Source organism: Octopus sinensis, linkage group LG14, assembly GCF_006345805.1.
Source record: "Octopus sinensis linkage group LG14, ASM634580v1, whole genome shotgun sequence".
Taxonomy (NCBI): Eukaryota; Metazoa; Mollusca; class Cephalopoda; order Octopoda; family Octopodidae; genus Octopus; species Octopus sinensis.
In genome coordinates, this window is record NC_043010.1 from 60,938,316 (window position 1) to 60,960,967 (window position 22,652).

The following is a 22,652-nucleotide window of genomic DNA, read 5'->3' on the forward strand; positions in this document are numbered from 1 at the left end:
AGGAAATCTAAATGTCCCCGAAAATTTTTTAGATGTCTTCCCTTCAACAATGTGTTTTTATAAATAAATAGTTTGGATACTCATAAATGAATGTGACAGATAGAGAAAAATATCTTACAGTCTTATAGTTTCACCAATGCACAAAGGCAGGTATGTAAAAAATTAACTGTACATTAACAAATGAACAGGATGTGTATGTATGTATATATATATACACTCAACCAATATAAAATGTAAATTAACAAATGGTTATGGTGTATACATCAAAATTATGTGTTAGGGTAATCAATGAGCAAATGTGTATGAGTGTGTGTGTGTGTGTGTGTAATATATATATGGTTATGTTTACAAATGGAAGGAGTACTCAATACATAAAGTAGAGTATATATTTATTGAAAAACAGTCTGGATTCACTCTGTCATTACTCAGAGTTTCAGTTATACATGTGAAGTATGTGACTCTCTGATAAGCTGAGTAATAAGAGAGTGTATTTACTATTTTTCAATACATATATATATACACACACACACACATGCGTGCATGTGTGTGTGTATGTGTGTGTGTGTGTGTGTGCGTGTGTGTGCTTGTGTGCGTGTGTGTACATACACATAGATAAATATATGCATATAAATACATACTCTATACATGTTACAGTGTGTATAATTGTATGATACATGCAACCGGTGCCTTCTGCAACAAACAAAAATGGCAATCTATAAAATAACAGTGAACTATCAACAATGCTTTGTTCACAGATCAATGAACATACAAGTCAGTAAACACAGATTAATTAACACAAATCAATGAACACTTTCTATGTCCAATGGATGTGAATAACCTCCAATAAATAAGTCACCATTACGAAATGTCCAAATTCTCCTCATTCCATGTAGGGATCACGACAGTGATGGGTCCAGTCTTGAGGTCACCATAGTGATGGTTTCTATGGAGAGGTCATCATAGTGTAAAGGTCAGTGAAGTCTTATGAAAGCTGCACAATTTGCACAATTTTACAGAGAATCCTGTTGTTATAATTATTAAATTAGGCAATTTAATTACGAATAACCGATGTTTAATTTTGTTATTTTCTTTAATTTCATTATCATTATAATTATCCTCCTCCTTTTCTGCCTATTCTCGTTATAAGATTTAATGATCATGTTATCATAGTGTCATGGATCCGAGTGCCTACTGTCCCTTTTCTCTAACATTTCTGACCCTAACCCCTGGAGAATTCAAGGTACACAACCGTCACCCAATAACAACAACTACAATAACAACATAAAAAACCTGTCCCACATGTCCTTTGGATGGGATAGTGACTTAGAAAGCTGGTACCATGTCCTCACAGACAACATGTCTACGTTGGAAATGCAAAAGAAAGAATGAAGAATGGTGAACAGGGAAAGAGTGAAGATGGCTAAGTCTGGGAATGGTTCATGTTTTTCATTTGCTTTCCCCCATTACAGCAATTGGTGACATTACTATTCCATTTGGGGTACATTCTCGTACACATCTGGCAGTCATCCAGTATTTGTTCTGGACACATATTGCCAGCCATGTTTGAGTTCATGCAAGTGTTTTTCTGCGACCGAGACGACACATTCTCCGGAGGGCCGCGCTGACACATACCGTGACCAGTGGCTGGATTCATCGATAGATTCGAGGACATTGGTTGGTTGGACAGCTGTGAGCACTGACACTGACAAATCGCCACAGATGGTGAGGCCATGCACGGAGCCTGGCAAGGAAGCATGCAGTTAGACGAAGAACACGCAGACAACGATGACGAACGCTGACACTGGTTGTTAGCCGAAGTGTTCGACTGTTGAAACGTCGTCGACCGCTGTAAGTCCTCGCTACTATGGCTTCGTTCATGTTTTATCATGTGCACCCTCTGAGGAAACCCTTTGCCACAGACTGTACAAATGAACGGCTTCTCTCCAGAATGAGTTCTTTGGTGAATGGTCAAATGTGCCTTCTGGGCAAAGGATTTATGGCATGTGTCACAGCTGTAGATTTTCTCTCCTGTGTGTGTACGATGGTGGTTGTTCAGATGGCTCCTCTGTGAAAATGATTTGTTGCACGTAAAACAAGTATATGGTCGCTCCCCTACAGAAAGAAAGAGAAAGAAAACTCATAAATATTATGACAAAGTTCATACATAGATATGTGTGTGTGTGTGTTAAGACTAATCCTTCTGGTTGCATAAAGCACCCATGGCAGTGCCACATAAAAGCACCCAGCACACCCTGTAAAGTGGTTGGTGTTAGGAAGGGCACCCAGCCATAGAAACCATGCCAGATCAGACTGGAGTCTGGTGCAGCACCCTGGCTTGTCAGCTCTGGTAACACTGTCCAACCCATGGACAACAGACATTAAAAGATGAGCATAGTGATGATGATTACATATATATATATATATATTACGGAGATGTACTTGCATAGCAAGTGACTTGATCTGAGATTGTGTGCTGGAACGAAAACAATTGCAGTGTGGAAGGTGTTCATAAGCAAATTTAAGAAACACAGCACGAAGCTTTGTCAGTGAACAGGTTGCAGTCTCAAAGCAACGAAAATATTTTGACAAATTAAATTTAAATGTTGAAGTGAATCTAACGGTTTTGTGTGTTTCTGAAATGGCTTATAAACACCTTCCACGCTGCAATTGTTTATATATATATATACATGAGGTGCATTAAAAAAATAGCCAACTTGTTTTTTCCTGCCAAAACTAAGGCCACATGGGCAAAATTATTTGTGTGGAAGGTGATGTCACTCTTCATGTGTATGCATGAAAATTTTTGCGCCAGTAGGCTGCATCAGTTCCCAGCTGTTACACCCAGAGTACAGACATGTAGTATGCACTGGGTCGATATAATTGACTTTCCTCCAATCCCAAAATTGCAGGCCTTGGACCAAAATTTAAAACTGATATTAAAGGATATTTCACACACACACACAAAGATGTATGGAGAAAGAAGAGCAATACATTGGATCAATTCCTGGTAAATATTTTGTCAAGCCCTTGGAACTGACTTCAAAAGGATTTGAACCCCGAAATAGAATGACTCAACTTGACTAAATGAAATATCAGCTGAATAAACAAACATACCAACCCCTGTTGCGAGTGGATGTGGATCATGTATCTACACATGTTTATAGGGGCCAGGGTAAGAATTTGTTGAGGAACAGTTGCTCACCCATGCAGTCAAGTTTATCTTCCAACACCCCACCACCCCAACCACCACCACCATCATCATCACTACCACAGATGTTATCTCCAGGAAAAGGACCACCAACTGGGGCTGATACAGATTGACAATAATGTCACTGCAGGCAATGCTGTTAGAACATAAAAGGTCAGAACAGACACCACAAGGCACCTCCAACTCTTTAGGGGTCCCACCAATCTACTTTCATGGTCGATACTCTTTTATCAGCCCCAAAACAATAAAAGGCAAACTTGACCCCAGCAGGATTTGAACCCAGATAACAGTCAGAACAAATACCCTAACAACTCTGATGATCTGTCTTACATAAAGCATAAATCTCTAATAATTGGGTGCCCCTTATCAATTTGCTTGGGATGGGGACAGAAAAGGGTCTGTTTACTTACCTGTGTGTGTTCTGATGTGGTTGCGTAAGTGAGAACGTTGCGCAAATGCCTTGCAGCAGAATGTGCAATGGAATGGTCTCTCGCCTGTGTGCACTCGTTCGTGGTTGCTGAGGTGGTCCCGCTGTGCAAATGCTTTTGAACAGTAAGTGCAGTGATAGGGTTTTTCTCCCGAGTGAATCCTCGAATGAACTTTCAAGTGGACCTTTTGAGCAAAAGCTTTCGGACAAGAAGGGCACTGAAAGGGTCGGACCCCTGTGTGAGTCAGTTCGTGGTTTTTCAGGAACACTTTCTGAGAAAAGGTTTTCATGCAAAAACTGCAGGTGAAATGCTTCAAAGGAGCAGCGGAAGCAGAGATGTTCTGTCCGTCTCCGGTGCCAGAGGTTGCTGCTGCTGCTGCTGCTGCTGCCGCTGCAGCATGTTCATGGTTGCTAAGGTTTGCCTTCCGAGAGAAAGACTTACGACACACATCACATTTAAATGGTTTATCTGAACTACTAGTTCCAGTGCTACCGCTGCTACTAATACTACTAGTAAGACCACTAACAACACCACTAGTGATACCACCACCACCAACACCACCAATACCACCACCACCACCGCCGCCACCAATTGGAGTGGTACTGTCACTGTAGGCAACACTAGTTGACGTGTTTGACACTTGATGCTCCGCCGAGTCAATCGGTTGGTTCTGTGTGTTTGCAATATTTTTAGAATGTGTTTTACTTGCAGTGTGATGGTGGTGATGGTGACGATGGTGAGGGCTGGACTGGTAAAACGCTTGGTTATGGATATCAAATTGAAACTGGTTACCCATCGGATACATGGGTTGGATTGAGTACATGATGTCTGGTGGTGCTGACCGATGAGGCCGTCTCTAGAATTAATACTGCTGTGTATCTCGTTAGGCTTTTAAATTTGCAACAAACTATTTTCTTCAGGCTGGTCCTTCATTTCTTAAACACATCATCATCCTTGTCTAGCTAACATCCCTAATTAATTCTGTATAAATGTACTGCTTGCTTTCAAATTACTAAATTATAACATGACTCTAAATGATTACGGAGTTCAATATAATGCTCTGTTAATTAATCATAAAGCTATAATTATGAAGAATATTTTGGCCAAGGAGCTGCTGCTAAAATCATTAGTTTACAAGTCTGTTTCAAACTGTGTTTGCTTGGCTTAATCAAATGTTTAACGAAGACATGGTAACCCACCCCAGGAAAACCAGTTTCATTAAGCAACTACAAGAACAGGGAGAGAAATTTAACACAAATGCCTTGAAGATAAACTGTGAACTTCTCTGCACCACAAGTTACTGGTTATTATTAAGGGTCAAAGACAACAGATGCCTATATTATTGTAAGTTAAACAAGGAGAGATTGAAGCGGTGGAAATAGGGACTTGATAGGGAGCTGGTTCAATGACGAAAAGATGATACTGTAAATTATTTCTTCCAGAAAGCAGAAAATGTTATTTCGGGATCAGCGTTGGTGACATTTCTGACACATCTCTCTCTCTGTTGTTTAAGGCCATCATATCGGATTCACACTCCTTGTTATTCCTGTAAATATAAATTTAAGACATGACAGACAGATATAAAGCAAAAAAAAAAAAATTACAACAAAATCTAAAAAGAAAGTCACTTTTTTTCCATCTTGTGAACACATATATGTAAATCTCTGCCTGGTTTTCGTATGTAAAATGGATCTCTGTTGGAATTTCCAGTCTTGAGGGCTCACTTGTCCAATCAACTAAACTCATTGAATTACTAGGTAGCAGAGTATTCCACAGACATGTTTATCCCTAATGTAATACAGAGTCTCACAGTCACAACCTTATAATAACTTTCCGTTCCCCACAACATGCTCTGTTTTAGCTTCCATTACACATCCATCTTCCTCGCTGCCCTTCCCAGCATTACTACTTTCGTCCCACTCCTGGTCCTCAACATCATTAGTTGATCACAAATATGTGACCTATTTCCTTATTACCCACAATGGGCTAAACATAGAGGGGACAAACAAGGACAGACATAGATATTAAGTCGATTACATCGACCCCAGTGCGTAACTGGTACTTAATTTATTGACCCCGAAAGGATGAAAGGCAAAGTCGACCTCGGCGGAATTTGAACTCACAACGTAACGCAGAAGAAATACTACTAAGCATTTCGCCCGGCATGCTAACATTTCTGCCAGCTCGCCACCTTTTTGATCACAAATATTTATTTGATCACAAATATGTGACCTGCCTTTGTCATTCTGCTAAGATATCCATTTGTTCCAAGTCTGTTTCGGTGAGCCCCATATATCCTGCAATGTACCCATGATCTCTTTCATTCTCAGAGAGGGCCCTGTCCCTTCCATGACTCACACTGCATTGCCTTCTTTATTATCTGGTCACACAAACAGTGGCATCTACTGAATTCCATCACATCATGAGGTAGACAGAGTTTTTACAATAGCACCCTACAGCCAACTCCTGTAAAACTTGTGGCAGATCAAGCCAGTCTCACAGGGAACCTGTTGGCATCCTTTTCTAGTCTCTGTCCCCACCCCACCCCTTCACTTTATATATGTGTCACACCTTGGATCAGTGTCTTCCACTATAACCCCAGGCCAACCAAAGCCTTGTGAGAGAATTTGGCAGATTGAAATTGAAAGTCTGTTGTGTGTGTGCATGTGTGGTGAGGTGTGTGTGTGTGTGTGTGGTGTGTGTGTGTGTGTGTGTGTGTGTGTGCGTGTGTGTGTGTGTGTGTGTGTGTGTGTGTGTGTGTGTGTGTGTGCATGTGTGTGTGTTGACATCACACAGTTTTTAAAATAAGTGTCACTGTTAAACAGTTAGCATTGTTTCTTTTGTGACTTCTGCCAAACGTCACCGTAACTTAGCAGTTCGGCAAAAGAGACTGATAGATTAAGTACTAGGCTTACAAAGAATAAGTCCTGGGGGCGATTTCTTCGACTAAAGGTGGTGCTCCAGCATGGCCGCAGTCAAATGACTGAAACAAGTAAAAGAGTAACCATGGGAGAAATATAATCCAGGTTGGAAACAAATGGAGGTTGGTGACAGGAAGAGCATCCAGCTGCAGAAAATCTGCCAAAATAAACTCCATCCAACCCATACAAGTGTGGAAAAAGGGATAAGAACCCATTGATGATGGTCATTATGTGTGTGTGTGTATAAATAGATGTCATTGTCATTATTGAGGGAAATTGGAGAGACAAAAACTGTGCTGAACCTTGTTGGGTGGGTGAAGCTGTTAATCAACGCTGCAGACTTGCTACACTGTGAAGCTCTTTTCATTTGCAATTGCTCACACAAAGTTTATTGGCAAGAGCTCTAGGACCCACCAGTCGTACCAACAAGTTCGTCAATTGTTCAGAGACGATCCTACAAGATCAGTTCATGAATTTTTATGATGTTTTCATTCGTTTGGGAGGTTGACAGTCGCCCTGAATGAGGTTGGTCTCCAAGCAACAAGGGACCATTCTTAAAGCATGAAAAACCATCTGTAAACTTATGTTCTGCTCATGGCAGCGTTCTTGTAAAATGTTTGAAGCATGACAACTGTTTCCCCAGCAGAAAACAGAATTTCACAGAAGTGCACTGTTCCTTCATTTCAGCCATCACAAAAATCAACAAACTGGGGAGAAACACTGCAAAACAAAGATGCACCACATTGCAGTACGACTTCAACTGACAGCACCAGTTGGCAGACTGATGCCTGAGGATCACATCAAGTGAAGCGGAAGCCTGAACTACAACAGGCCGGTCCCACAGAAAACGTTTCCGGTTACTTTTGGGTAACCCCTCGTATATTGTATTCTTTACATGAAACCAAATGGTAAGACCAGCTGTGATGGATATTTAATATTATACATTTCAGATAATATATATGTTAGTTAATTTTTGGCTCAAAAAGCAAAAAGCAAGGCCATGTAGGGGGACATGGAGTTATGTACAGGGTGGTGTTCATGTAAAGAGTTCAGGCCACTTGTGGTCAAGGGAGACTTTGAACCAAGTGGTCGTCGGCATCTTATTCCACGGATCCGCAACCCGGACGGAGAAAGCCCCTCTCCTTCGATTGAGATGAAATCATCGCAGATAGAGCTTTTCGGAGTGACCCCACAGCCGACGCTCTGGAGCAGGAGTGAAGAACAGCTCCTTCGAGAGGTTACACTTTCCGCTTATGATGTTGTGAGCAAGAATGAGATCACCACGGCAGCGGCGTTTTTCTAGAGAATAAAGGTTGAGCGTCTTCAGCCTTTCTTCATAAGACAAATTCTTGAGACCAAGAACCATGCAGGTAGCCAGCTTCTGGACTCTTTCGAGATGCTGTATGTCTTTGAGGAGATAAGGAGAAGAGGCTTGAATCCCGTACTCCAATATGGGTCTCACCAGCATGACATAGAGCGGTAGGAATATGGCTGCTGCGGGCATTCCGAATGACCGTCGAATCAAAAACAGAACTCCGCATGCTTTTTTGGCAGCATGGACGCACTGTATATATGTATGTAGATAGGGTAAAGGGTAAAAACCCCTTTTGGTCATGAATGACCATGGGGTTGCACCTGGAAAGTCACCCTCCGAGGCACAAGTCCGGGCAAGGTTGTTTTTATGGAAGACCAGCAGTCACCCATGCATACCAGCCTCCCCTCTCCGCACCATTGATGTTATCCAAGGGAAAGGCAAAGGGGCCCCTGATACATCTTGGCACCTGTGACATCACAACTCATTTCTACAGCTGAGTGAACTGGAGCAACGTGAAATAAAGTGTCTTGCTCAAGAACATAACACACAGCCCAGTCCAAACTACCTCATGATTGTAAGCCCGACACTAACCACTGAGCCATGTGCTTTCATACACACACACACACACACACACACACATATATATTATATAGGTGTGAGTGTGTGTATATATATCATCATCACTTAACAGCCATATTCTATGCTGGCATGGGTTGGACATATAAGCATATACTTACACACACACACACTTTCTACACAACCTACATTTCCATCAATCTGCGTGTTTGTATCTTATAATTCAAGTAAACCATTCAGTAGTTAAAACACTTTGTGTCCTTTATTCCACCAAGATATCTCAGACCTTAGACGAGTATATCATCTCCCCCATGTCTGTATATCAAAACACCATGAGACATTAATTGTTGGGGTGCAATTTACCTACACAGTAAGGGATGCTATATATATATATATATATATATATATACACACACACATACACACACTCATAGACATTCACACATACATACAAACACGTTTGCATGCATATATTTACGTATGCGTGTGTATATGTATAAATAGATGCATGGACGGAAGTATGTGTATACATAAATCGGCCAAACACATATTAAGATCTAGGCAGATGCACACGGATTTATTTGCACGCACACGCTCAAACGCATATCTATCAATCTATCTATCTACCTGTCTGTCTATCTATCTATCTATATCTATATACATATATATGATACACTTGATAGATAGATAGATAGATAGATAGATAGATAGATAGATAGATAGATAGATAGATAGATAGATAGATAGATAGACAGACAGACAGACAGATAGATAGATATGATAGATCGATAGCCACTACATACAGTTTTTTCTCTCCTTGTTTTTTCTGTGTCCCTTTCTGTAGAAGAGCGTAGGCTCGAAACGTAAAAGACTTTTTCTATTCCTGAGCGTTATACTAATACATCTGTTTGTTTTGTACAACACCTGTCTTCGTCTTTTGTTGTTTTTTTTTTCGTAAACTCTCCCTAGATAGATAGATGGAGAGAGAGAGAGAGAGAGAGAGAGAGAGAGATGGAGAGAGAGACAGAGACAGAGGTGGGGAGATGGAGAAAAACAGAGTTACGATTCAAAAACCTCCAGTTGCAATTTACAAATTCTACTTTATGCAACGAGTTCTTTCTATCGTTTGTAAACACGAACGTTCATGAATTCTAAATTCCATAAAGACACACATATACATACATATTTATCCATCCATCCATCCACCTATCTATCTATCTATCTATCTATCTACACACACACACATTGTACGGTGTCTAATGATAAATGCAGTGTCAGAATGAAGACGGGAGAATCAATGTACGGTCCCTTTTGTATTGCTGTGCAGGTTACCTTGATCCAACTACACAGGGATGTGTGTGTGTGTATGTATGTGTGCATGAGCCGATCTGTCACTGTGTGTGTGTATATGAGTCTGTCACAGTTTGTGTAGCTGTACCGATGTGTATCATTGCATCCAAATTGTGTGTGTGTGTGTGTGTGTGTGTGTGTGTGTGTGTCCCCGATGTCGTTCAACCCCAGGCCTGTTCTAATCAATTTGACATATGATCAGCGATATTCCTACCATGACTATCTCGCTCTATTTCTAGGAAATGCTATATTTACAGACTCCATTACCCAATGTGGACTTCCTGTTAAAGAGATTTGGCTGCTATTTCTAGCTGCTCGAACAACCACTTACAACCCCACCACCACCACCACCTCTGTGGGTCGTGTATTAATGTTGTGCGTGTGTCTGTTTGTCAGTGTGTCTGTGTAAGTGTGCAATATCTGTATATATACTGATGCATCCAAATACGTGTGTGCCTGTCCCTAAATCATGCTTGTGTGTGTGTGTGTGTGTGTATGTGTGTGTGTGTGTGTGTGTGTGTGTGTGTTGTGTGTGTGTGCATTTTTTTTAAAAAAAGGGATTTCTGTGGGGAAGAGGTTTTACAAAATGGTTCTGGCTGGAATTAGCGAATTAGTTATTTTATGTTCGAAAGATCCAAGGGAGTCGGACAGACAGAGAGTGTCGGAAATAAATGAACACACACACACACACACACACACATATATGTATATATATATGTATATGTGTATATATGAATTGCAGGAGAAAGGATTGGGTTGGTTTACGAGAAGCCGTGCTGGGTTGATGTTCTAGACAAGGAGTAGGAGCCTTAATAAGAGTAGAAAGGACAACAGGTGAGTAAACATTAGGCTGGAGTACTTACGTAGAAGTGAAGCTGTGAGTTTGTGTTGATAAAGAGAACAACAGAAAGAAGACTGGTGAAGACATTCCAAAATCCCGATATCTGATAGCAAGGGAGATAATCAAAGAAACTGCAGGCGATCTCTAATTACCTCCCTTCGTTAATGTCTATTTCTTTTCTCTCCCTGTCTCTCTCTCTGTCTCTCTCTCTCTCCTACACACACAAAGTTTACCAAATAATGGCAGAGTCTAACAGCCTGCGAATCATCTCTTGTAGAGAATACCTTTCACCGTGATCAAGTCTTAAATGTCTTGACTGGTGCTCTAAAACTGCAATGCTGTTGCATCAATATAACAAGAAAGTTGCACCAAATTATGCTCCACAGAGCAAGCAAGAAAGGTTAATGCATCGATGGAAATCAAGTGAAGTTAAAACAATCCAAGCTTTTTCAATGACTATCAAGTGTCGGGAAATTTGAAGGAGAACCTCGTGTTCCCTCACCACATTGTAATAATGAGACTATACCTTGACATTTCGGCAGAGTCTGATTTCATAAAAAAGAAAGTTCTTATTGAAAGGGCATATGAAAGGAAGGGTCTGAAATATGAAGTGCTTAGTAGACCATGTGAAGCCTGAGAATGGCAATGCATGATGTTTTGAAGGAGTGCAAGAGATTGTGGATTTGTAGTTAGACCCGCAATGTAGTATCCAGCTTGCAACAGACAAAGGAAGCATCACAGAACGGTGATTCTTGAATTGGAGAAGGAATCCTAAAATACTTCATCCTGGATATGGCAAACGCCTGTGTGAGAGCAATTCCTCAGCCGAGAGTGGGAAACAAATCCTCCGTAAAATAAAACAGTTGTTAGGGTGGTTAGAACTGTTCCTAGTTTGAGGTGATGACTGCATGGACGACAAAGGGGGGAAATGTGCTACCATGTAGACCAGCGTTTTTCAAACTATGGGTCCCGACCGTTCAGTGGGTCACAAGATAAATAAAATGGATCACAACAAAAAAGTTTGAAAAACACTGATGTAGACCAGGGGTCACCAAACATTTTTCATGGCAGGGGCAGAAAACTGAGAGAATGATGAGTGAGGGTTGCATAACCATTTTGTTCAATACAGTGAAAGCACAATAAAATAAAAACAACCAACATATTCATTTACTAAGAAGTTATCAAAGAAGGCAACGTTAGTAATAAGGTAGTTCTATCACACCCAGTGCACACATATCCGAATCTCACAAACCAAGCAGCAAAAAAGGTTGGTGAGATTTATGAAACTGGTGTTTAGCTTTTACAATATCAGCAATATTTGCTTTGGAATTGCTGCATCCAGCCAAGAGAATTGCTTTCAAAGGTTCATCAGTTAATCTCATTCAATGTGCTGACTTCACATTCTTCATTTTTGAAAATGTTTGCTCACAGACATAAATTGTTCCAATCACTGATGCCATACCAGAGGCTAATGCAGTTACTTACACAAAAGGTACAGAGGATTGACAGACTGGATGAACTGACCTTACAGGCCAGATCCAACCCATGGGCTGTACTTTGGAGATCCCCCTGATGTAGACCAAAAGAACTTGGATATTTTCCAGTAGTATCAATAGTATTTGACACCACTGACAGGAATAATATGTTTGAAGGTGCAAAAATTATTATGATCTTTAAGCAATAGTTGGTTAAGGAAATGCCCCATAGTGGAAGCTATATCTGTCTATCTATCTGTCAGTCTGTATGTATGTATGTACGTCTATGTGTATGCATGTATGTATGTCTGTCTGTCTATCCATCTATCTATCTATTCCCAGTTCTTTTACTTTTCTGAGATGGCTTTATCTTTTATCTTCCACTTGTTTCAGTCACTGGGCTGTGGCCATGCTGGGGCACTGCCTTGAAGAATTTTAGTCAAATGAATTGACTCAACACTTTTTCTCTTTTAAGCCTGGTACTTATTTTATTGGGATCTTTTGCTGAACTGGTAAGTTACAGGGATGTAAACACACCAACAGCAGGTGTCAAGTGGTGGGGAACAAACAAACACACACACACATAGATGACAGGCTTCTTACAGTTTTCATACCAAATCCACTCAGAATGCTTTGGTTAGTCTGAAGCAAAAGTAGAAGACACTTGCCCAAGGTGCCATGCAACGGGACTGAGCCTAGAACCATGTGGTTGGGAAGCAAGCTTCTTACCACACAGCCACATTTGTCCCTGTGTCAGTCAAGTTTTTGGGGGGTTTTTCCCAGTTAAGTGAAACAATGTCTAGCTGAGTTTCTTTTAATGAAAAGAAATGTCAACAGACAAAGACTTATTTTAGCATTGAACTTGATAAAAATAAATGAAGAATATACAAGAAAACTTAACTCAGAACTTTTATCAAATTTACAAATGGTTGAGAGGAAATATTTAATAAGTTACATTGTATGCCATATCTAATACTTCAAAAAGATAATTCAATATGGCTTTCTGTAAATATTGAATGTGTCTTGTGTACTGTACAATTGCTCACCTTGTAAAGTCAGTGACCCATTTACAAGTATTTGTTAATTTTAAGCAATTTATAAATGCAGGCTGAACATGTTTCACTCTGAATAAGCAGAAATTATTTGCTCAGCAATACTTTAAAGAAACTAATTAAAATGCTTCTTGCCGGGGAACAAGAATTGGAGACATACATCAGATAAATAGCTTCTTTCAATGACTGGGTGTTTCATTTAAAAAAAATTAAATATTCAGGCTTGTGTATCAGGAATCACCTTTGATATATGCTCTGTGTGTGTGTGTGCTTGCACATGCATATGTAGCTTTTCAGCTTCAATACAACACTAAAATTTGTTCTACCGTTCGTATTCAAGTAGTATTTTCTGCACCTTGTTTGTAACTATGTACTCACATCTGCACACAAACAAACACACACACACACACAAACATACAAAACAAACACAGCAAGCCTGAAGTGCAAACAGGCACCCTAAATTTAGTACCATTTCTATTTCTTTTTCTCATACCTCTCTCATTCCTTTTCCTTCTCATAAATAAATGGTATGACCTGAAACATTGGATATACAGTTGTTTTCATTGTACACATTCTTCAATAGTTATTGTTGTTTTTTATATTCATCCTTTTTCCATCACATGTTAACTTTCTAACATCATGTTATTTATTTGTGTTCTTCTTACCTCATAACTTTCAAATCCCAGAATAAAATAATTCCACTTCCCTTTCTGATTACATTGGGAAACTGAAAAAGATTGGGCTTGATGTATACAGCCATAACTTGAACCATAGCTGAGACTGCAGCACTATACTTTCATGTACTGAAAACATGCATCTTGTGGCTGACTGAGAAATATAATATTTTGATATAAATTTCCAATATGTTCAATAAAAGCAAGAAATAATGCCTTAATACAGATACAAGAATAAATATTTATCAAAATAGTGTTTTCAAGCACAAATGATGTAAACATATTGCCACTTGTATTACATCAACTAACCAACGATAATTTTCCCTCATGTAATGTCCACTTACAATTTCCTGCATGAGACACCAGCAACTTCAGCATTTCAAGTGAAGAAAGAAATCTACATTACTCTCTCTGTATATGGGTCACCCTGACATTGACCTTAATAACAGATAAGAATGGAGAAAAAGTGGTGTATTGACCCATGTTCTTGACACTTACTATTCATTATTCTCCTTGTTATCTGAACAAATACACATTAGGGAGGGATTCTATGGAATGATTGAGGGAATTGTCAGATTTGAATGAATAAATGTTGCTTTGTGCAGTGAGAACTTTCTCTCCTGTTTGCACATCTACAGCAGACATAGAATGGTGATGATGGAGATGATGTTGCCCTCTCTCTCTCTCCCTCCCTCCACCCACCCACCCACCCACCCATCCATCCATCCATCCATCCATCCATCCATCCATCCATCCATCAATCTATCTATCTATCTATCTATCTATCTATCTATCTATCTATCTATCTATCTATCTATCTATCTGTCTGTCTGTCTGTCTATCTATCTATCTAACACACACACACACACACACAGCTCATCAGTAGATAGTACACAATCATTTTTGAAAGCTTTATTTCTAGAATCCAAATAATGTCATTTGATGCCTTTAAATACTTAATCTAGTGATTTAACATCCAGCAGACATGATTTTTTAATGATTTAATCCAACTGGGCAGATAAAATGGTATGATAATGGGTTTCTATTTACTTTCAAGATGCATATGTATGTGTGTGTATATATGTATGGATATACATGCATAAATATATATATCTACGTATATCATCATCATCATCATCGTTTAACATCCGTTTTCCATGCTGGCATGGGTTGGACGGTTCGACTGGGGTCTGGGAAGCCAGGAGGCTGCACCGGGCTCCAATCTGATCTGGCAGTGTTTCTACAGCTGGATGCCCTTCCTACCACCAATCACTCAAAGAGTGTAGCGGGTGCTTTTTATGTGCCACCGGCACAGGGGCCAGAGGAGCTGGCATCAACCACGATCAGATGGTGCTTTTTATGTGCCATGAGCACAGAAGCCAGTCAAAGTGGCACTGGCATCAGCCACGTTTGGATGGTACTTTTTACGTGCTACAGGCACAGGAGTCACAGCTACAATTTCCATTTGATTAGATTTTGATGTTGATGTTCTTGACTCAATAGGTCTCCTCAAGCACGGCATGTCACCCTACAATCAAAAGTACTTTATATATATATATATATATTATATATATATATATATATATATATATATAAAACAAAGAGAGATGACAAAGGTATAAATGTTTACCTTATGAACTTCATTAGCTTACAGTTGTTTCTGCTACAAGAGTAGGGGACACATAGTTGAGCGTCTGAATAATACCGTATAACTTCGTTGGAGCCTCGAATATGAAGTGTTAGATTTGAAGGCATGAGTTTGTTTCAAATACTGACTTTTAAATGAATTTTCCATTAGCTCTACCTTATTCTTTTCAGTACCACCTGTAGATTAATTTCAATTCTATACACGTAAAAAAAGCATTGGTGATGGTAGAAAGAGCTGTCTTCAAAAAAGTAAGGACCAATGAAGGCAGCTTTTCCAACAGCCCACCAGACCAAAACTTTTGGGTTGTACAATGGTCTTTCATGCAGTTCTCTTGGATTTCAAGAACCTGAAAACAACAATTCTTTTGATTCACCATTCCATTGAGATGAAAATGAGCTTCATCACTCATTAACAAAATGAGGTTGTCAGCATAGAGGAGCTCCCAGGGGCATCCAGTCTTGAATTCCTCTGTTATTGCCTAGAGGACTATGATAAATAGGAGGGGACTGAGGACTTAAACCTTGGTGGACCCCTACTTCTACCCAGAATTCTTCACTGTACTTGTTGCTAACCCTCACCTTACTGACAGCGTCCCTGTACATGACTTGCACAGCTCTCACTAACCATTCAATTATCCCTAGTTTCCTCATTGACCACCAGATAAGGGATCGGGCGACCCTGTCAAAGGCTTTTTCCATGTCAACAAAAGCCAGGTACAGAGGTTTATCTTTGGCTAGGTATTTCTCCTGCAGCTGTCTTACCAGAAATATAGCATCAGTGGTGCTTTTCCCTGGCATGAACCCAAACTGCATCTCATCTAAACTGACTTTCTCCCTAATTAGTTGGGCTATGACCCTCTCCATGACCTTCATTACCTGATCCAACAACTTGATACCTCTCTCTCACTATATATATATACATATATATATGTATATATATATATATATATATATATATATATATATATATATATATATATATATATATATAGTAATCATCATCATTGTTTAATGTCCGCTTTCCATGCTAGCATGTGTTGGACAATTTGACTGAGGGCTGGTGAACCAGATGGCTGCACCAGGCTTCAATCTTGATCTGGCAGAGTTTCTACAGCTGAATGCCATTCCTAACGCCAAACACCCCGAGAGTGGGGTCAGTCAGGCGGTACTGGCAACGACCATGCTCAAATCTCTTACACATGCCACCGGCACAGGTTCCAGTAAGGTGATGCTGGTAATGATTGCGCTCGAATGGTGCCTTTTATGTGCCACTGGCATGGAAGCCAGTTAGCCGCTCTGGCAATGATCACGCTTGGATGGTGCTCTTAGCCCCCTACTAGCACGGGACTTGAGTGCCAGTAAGGTGACGCTGGTATCGATCACACTTGAATTGTGCCTTTTATGTGTCACTGGCACAGAAGCCGGTTAGCCGCTCTGTCAATGATCACACTCGTATGGTGCTCTTTGCACCCTGCTAGCACAGACACCAGTCATCGAATTTGATTTTGATTTCACTCGCCTCAACAGGTCTTTGCAAGCAGAGTTTTAGTGTCCAAAGAAGGAAAAGGTATGCATAGGTGGACTGGTTACACTCCTGGTGTAGGCCACAGGTTTTGGTCTCATTTGGCTTGCCAGGTTTTCTCATGCACAGCATATTTCCAAAAGTCTCAGTCGCTAGTCAATTCTTTGGTAAGGCCTAATGTTCAAAGGCCGTGCTTCACCACTTCATCCCAGGTCTTCCTCCCTTCCACAGGTTCCCTCAACCGCTAGGGTGTAGCACTTTTTCACACACCTATCTTCATCGGTGAGAGCTAAAGTTCGAAGGTCGTGCTTCACCACCTCGTCCCAGGTTTTCCTGGGTCTACCTGTTCCACAGGTTCCCTCAACCGCTAGGGTGTAGCACTTTTTCACACACCTATCTTCATCCATTCTCACCACATGGCTATACCAGTGCAATCGTCTCTCTTGCACACCACATCTAATGCTTCTTAGGTCCAACATTTCTCTCAAGGTACTTACACTCTGTCAAGTATGTACACTGACATTACACATCCATCGGAGCATACTGGCTTCATTCCTTGCGAGCTTACGCATATCCTCAGCAGTCACGGCCCGTGGCTGTTCGTACACATGCGTCATACAGTCTGCCTTTTACTCTGAGTGAGAGGCCCTTTGTCATCAGCAGAGGTAAGAGCTCCCTGAACTTTTCCCAGGCTATTCTTATTCTAGCAGCTACACTTTCAGTGCACCCTCCCCCGATACTGACTTGGTCACCTAGTTAACGGAAGCTATCAACTACTTCTTGTTTTCTTCCCTGGAATGTGGCGGAAGTTGTTCTCTGCACATTTTCAGTGTTTAGGCTCCTGAGCATCTGCGACATACGAAAACTATCTTCCCAGTTAGCCTTCCTTTGATATTGCTGCACCTCTTATGTGTCCATAGCTTACACTGGGTACATCTTATAGAGTTTCTACCTATGCCTTTTCTACAGATCGAGCAGGGCCATCTGCCTGAAGGGATTTGTGGTTTGCCTGCCTTCCTACTTATTAGGACTTTGGTTTTAGCTATAATAATAATAATAATAAAAATAATAATAATAATAATAATCCAGAGATGGAATTTATAAACACTTTGATGCATCTCTACACATGTTTTCCACTCGTTTCTTCTGATCATAATCCCTATTCCAAAAAGGATTACAGTACAGTCCAATAAACTGCATGAACTATGATGCACCCAATGTCCAAGGATAATATGGATTGCATTATAATTATATCTCAGGAATACAGACTATGATCATAAGCAACATGTGACCTGTGGAAATGTGTGTAGTGATGCAGTGAAATGTTGACAAATTTCATCCATAGATTATTATCATTATTATAAGATTTATCCTACATTATATCGGCACAACTCTGTAAAACTGCTATTGCTGTTTGGTATCTTTTGGCTGTGGTTGACATAATTAAATAAGAGCTTTTATATGCAAACACAAAAACGTTTCCTGTAAAAGAACTTAGATGATATACAGTCGTGGACAATGATTTTGGCAAACACCATTTTTTTGCTATTTTGTGTGAAATGTCATGTGAATGTCAATGATTTAATATTATTTGAACAGGTTGTCTGTTATCCAATAAGATTTGCATGAAAGACTGTCGAAAACCAATAGCTGTTGCTAATAATCATCAGTTTACGGAATCGGTTATATTCCCTACAAGTGGAATTCCTCTTCATGATCTCAAGTTGGAATCGCATGCAAACTAATAATTAATAACCAGAACAGTAATTAAAGTTATGATGTCATGAGCCTTTTATGATTGATTTTTAATTAATGAATGCTTCTTTTCCTCACAAAAGCTTCAAATTTTCTTTTCTTTTATTGCAGAGATGGTATCGGGACAAGATAAATATCAGTCAATAATTTCTTCCCACCAAAATGGCCTCAAAACACAGGATATTGTGGCTGAAGGCATTGCACCTGAAATAACTGAAAGAAAGGATTACAAAACCTTTCAAAGAGACAGGATCCCTGACAGTGAAGAATGCCCCTGGTCATCGATGTCTGGCCCCTGACTGCCAAGACAGAGCTTTGGTGAGAAATTCATTAAGGAATTGAAGTGCCGGCAGCAAACAGCTTGCTAAAGGCTGGGAACCAGCTGGTGTCAGTGCTTCAGCTCAGACTGTTCAATGCTGACTTCTTGACAATGGTCTCGCTTCACGAAGTGCTGCATAGAAACCTATTTTATCCAAGAAAAACATGAAGAACAGACTTGCCTTTTGCAGAAAATATAAAAATTATTCTAGTGAACAATGGGACAAAGTGATTTTTTTCTGATGAATCACCTTTTCAATTTCTAGAACATCTAGAAAGGCTTGTCAGAAGGTGACAAGGGGAATACTATGATGAGGCTTGTATCGTGCCCACTGTCAAGCATCCAGAAACCATTCATGTGTGAAGTTGCTTTTCATCCAAGGACATTGAATCACTGTCAGTTTTGCCAAAAAACACTACTGTGAATTCCACGTGGTACCAACATATCCTTGACAACCATCTCCTTCCAACTATTGAGAAGCAGTCTGATGAAGAAAGTTGCATTTCCCAACAAGATGGAGCACCTTGCTGCACTGCTAAAAGGATTAAAAAGTATCTTGGAGATAAAGGTATTGAAAGTTTGGAGCTTTGGCTGGGGAATTCACCAGATTTAAATCCTATTTGTGGTCCATCCTTAAAACCTGAGTTGACAGAGAAAAACCAACAATTGTTGAATACTTGAAAGCTCTCGCACAGCAAGAATAGAGGTCTGTAAACAGATCATTGGTTTCCAGTATGCCCAAACGAATCATGGACATCTCAAAAAATAGGGGTCACCACTGCAAATACTGAGAGGAAGATGAATAACTATGTATCACACCTTATTATGGTTCAAATGGTTCGAGTGTGCTTTTATTCTTTGTTAATATGCTCAAACAAATCAACTTTTTGCCATAGACATATTTCTATACTTTTGGTGTCAAATAACACTTTTGCTAAAATCATTGGCCCACTTTGCTGTGCATATACAATGAGTTTTAAAATTCTAGCTCACTTCTGCTGTTTACAGCAGTGCTTGGAAGGAAGGTGTGTAGCGTGTGATTGTCACATTGACCATGACAAAGAAAGTTGAGCAGAGAATCTGCATCAAATTTTGCCAAAAGCTTGGCAAGACATGCTCAGAGGCCTACGCAAAGTTTTCATTGTTCTCGACACAAGGTAATCTTGTGCAACTGAAACCCGAGTGCCTTTCTGGTCACTGCTGAAAGTAGTTTTGGCACAAACTTGGCAGACACACGTCTCATACCCAAATCTTCAATGATAATGGACTGAACTGAACCGTAACTAATCTGTACATCCTCTGATAACTCATGAATGGTGATTCAATGACTTCCTTCACAGCCGCATGCACATCTGCAATGTTTTTCTCAGTTCTGCTGGTTGTGGGTCTCCCAGAACGTTTGTCAATATTGACATTTTTTCAGCCACCTTGGAAACGTCTGAACCACCTGTACACTTACGTGCGGTTCATACAACTCTTCTCCATACACTTTCTGCAACTTTGCATCAGCCTCTAAGCAGGTATCGCCATGACAACTTTCTGTCACGGTCAATGTGACGATCACATACTACACACCTTCCTTCCAAGCTCTGCTGTAAACAGTGGATATGAGCTAGAATGTTAAAACTTAGTGCACATGCATAGCAGAGTTCAAGGTCAACACATATCAATTCAGAATTCAATCTCATTTTAAGTGGTCCATTTCTGAAGCCACATACTTTATCCAGCATCATTTCCATTGAGGCTAATATTCCTGGAACTCTTTTGGGATGGTGAGCAGCTGTCTTGTTGCATTCTTTTAGATTTCCTTGATGTCATGAAATCTTTTCCCTTTCAAAGTTTGTTTTCAGGGCCATAGCCATTATTACCATTTCCTCGACACAGTATTGGAGATCCTGCACAGCTGAAACCTGATCTTATTTTGAGAACAACCACCCTTCACACTCGACTTTCAACCACTGCTATAAACAACAGGAGTGAGTGAGAATGTTTGAACTAAGCGTGCATGCAGGACAGTGTTCAAGGCGAATCTGTGCCGAGCAGTTTCACTTTGTGTATTTTAGCTCCGTTACCATAGCAACCTTTTTATTCTTTTACTCGTATCAGCCATTTGACTGTGGCCATGCTGGAGCACCACCTTCAGTCGAGTAAATCAACCCCAGGACTTATTCTTTGTAAGCCTAGTACTTATTCTTTCGTTCTCTTTTGTCAAACCGCTAAGTTATGGGGGACGTAAACACACCAGCATCAGTTGTCAAGTGATGTTAAACACACACTCACATATATATATATATATGTATATATATATATATATATATATATATACATACATACATATATACGACGGGCTTCTTTCAGTTTCCATCTACCAAATCCACTCACAAGGCTTTGGTCAGCCCAAGGCTATAGTAGAAGACACTTGCCCAAGGTACCATGCAGTGGGACTGAACCCAGAACCATGTGGTTGGGAAGCAAGCTACTTACCACACAGCCATTCCTGCACAACAGTCCCAATACTTTTTGATCATCAGACCTTGTATCAGCCTCCTCAGCTTCATTATCCTTTTACATCCACTTTCCCAGTCCTTTTGATGCTCGTATCCTTTCGGTTTGGCGTCTCCAGCTGGATGCCCTTCACATCACCAGCCCCCTTAGAGAGCACATTGAATGCACTGTCTCAGGACACCAGCACTAGAAAGCTTGTGAAATCCTTGGCAAGACAGCACCAAATGAACCTCACAACCCTACACCTTCTCTGCTAACTTCCCACCTTCTTCACAGTTTGTCCTGGGTGTACTTTTGGTGCACCAGTACCCAGGAGGTTGTAAAGTCCCTGATGGGGACAGGACTAAATATCACCTGGAAATGACTATAAAACACCAATTATAATGTAATGTAGAAAAGAAAAAAAATCCAAACAAACTGTAACCCTGGAGGTCCAACAGTTGTGAGCTTAAAGTGGTGGACTGTTAACAACAGTGTCATCACAAGTGCAAAACCTTATAACAACAGCTATGCCTCAGTCTACCTGGCTGTCAAACCAGGTTCCAGTCAAATGATTAACAAGAGGAAGGATACCCGGTTGTCAAGACAATTGCTTTGCCTTGGCTGGCATAAAACGAAACAAATAAAATGAAAATAAAAAATAAGCACAAAACACTGTTTTTTTTTTCTAGTGAGTCAGTTGATTAAACTGGTGCATTTTGAAAGCTATTTATTTACATCACCATGACAACATTGAATACAAGGCTTAACAGAATTCTGATTGAACAGAGATGTACAGCACAACATCCAAGCACTAAGATTGGTCAGCACATTTATTTTGGAGGGGGTGGGGGGAGACTGTTACTGTTGGGAGCGGGGAGCCTGGATTTTTTTTCAACAATATTTATGATTTAATTAACCAGGTACACTATATGTTCACTGATTCATAAAAACAATACTAGTAATTGCCATGCTGGAGCACTGCAGAGGAAAGGTGGAAGAATACAATTAAATGAACAATCCAGTCAGATTTTACAGATGGAAATGGACAAAAGTAGTGGAATTTCAAACCATTTCTTATAAAT

General features: G+C 40.2%; 1 protein-coding gene across 1 annotated transcript; it reads right to left on the bottom strand.

The window, feature by feature from the left end:
• Positions 1-373: 373 nt before the first annotated feature.
• LOC115218837 (zinc finger protein 28 homolog) lies at positions 374-10,779 on the bottom strand. The gene is made up of 3 exons (XM_029788783.2): positions 10,662-10,779; positions 3,619-5,182; positions 374-2,112 (listed from the first exon to the last, which is right to left on the bottom strand). Exons 2-3 carry the CDS (start codon positions 4,457-4,459, stop codon positions 1,421-1,423), a joined length of 1,533 nt encoding a protein of 510 aa, XP_029644643.1. The 5' UTR covers positions 4,460-5,182; positions 10,662-10,779; the 3' UTR covers positions 374-1,420.
• Between the last annotated feature and the right edge of the window lie 11,873 nt (positions 10,780-22,652).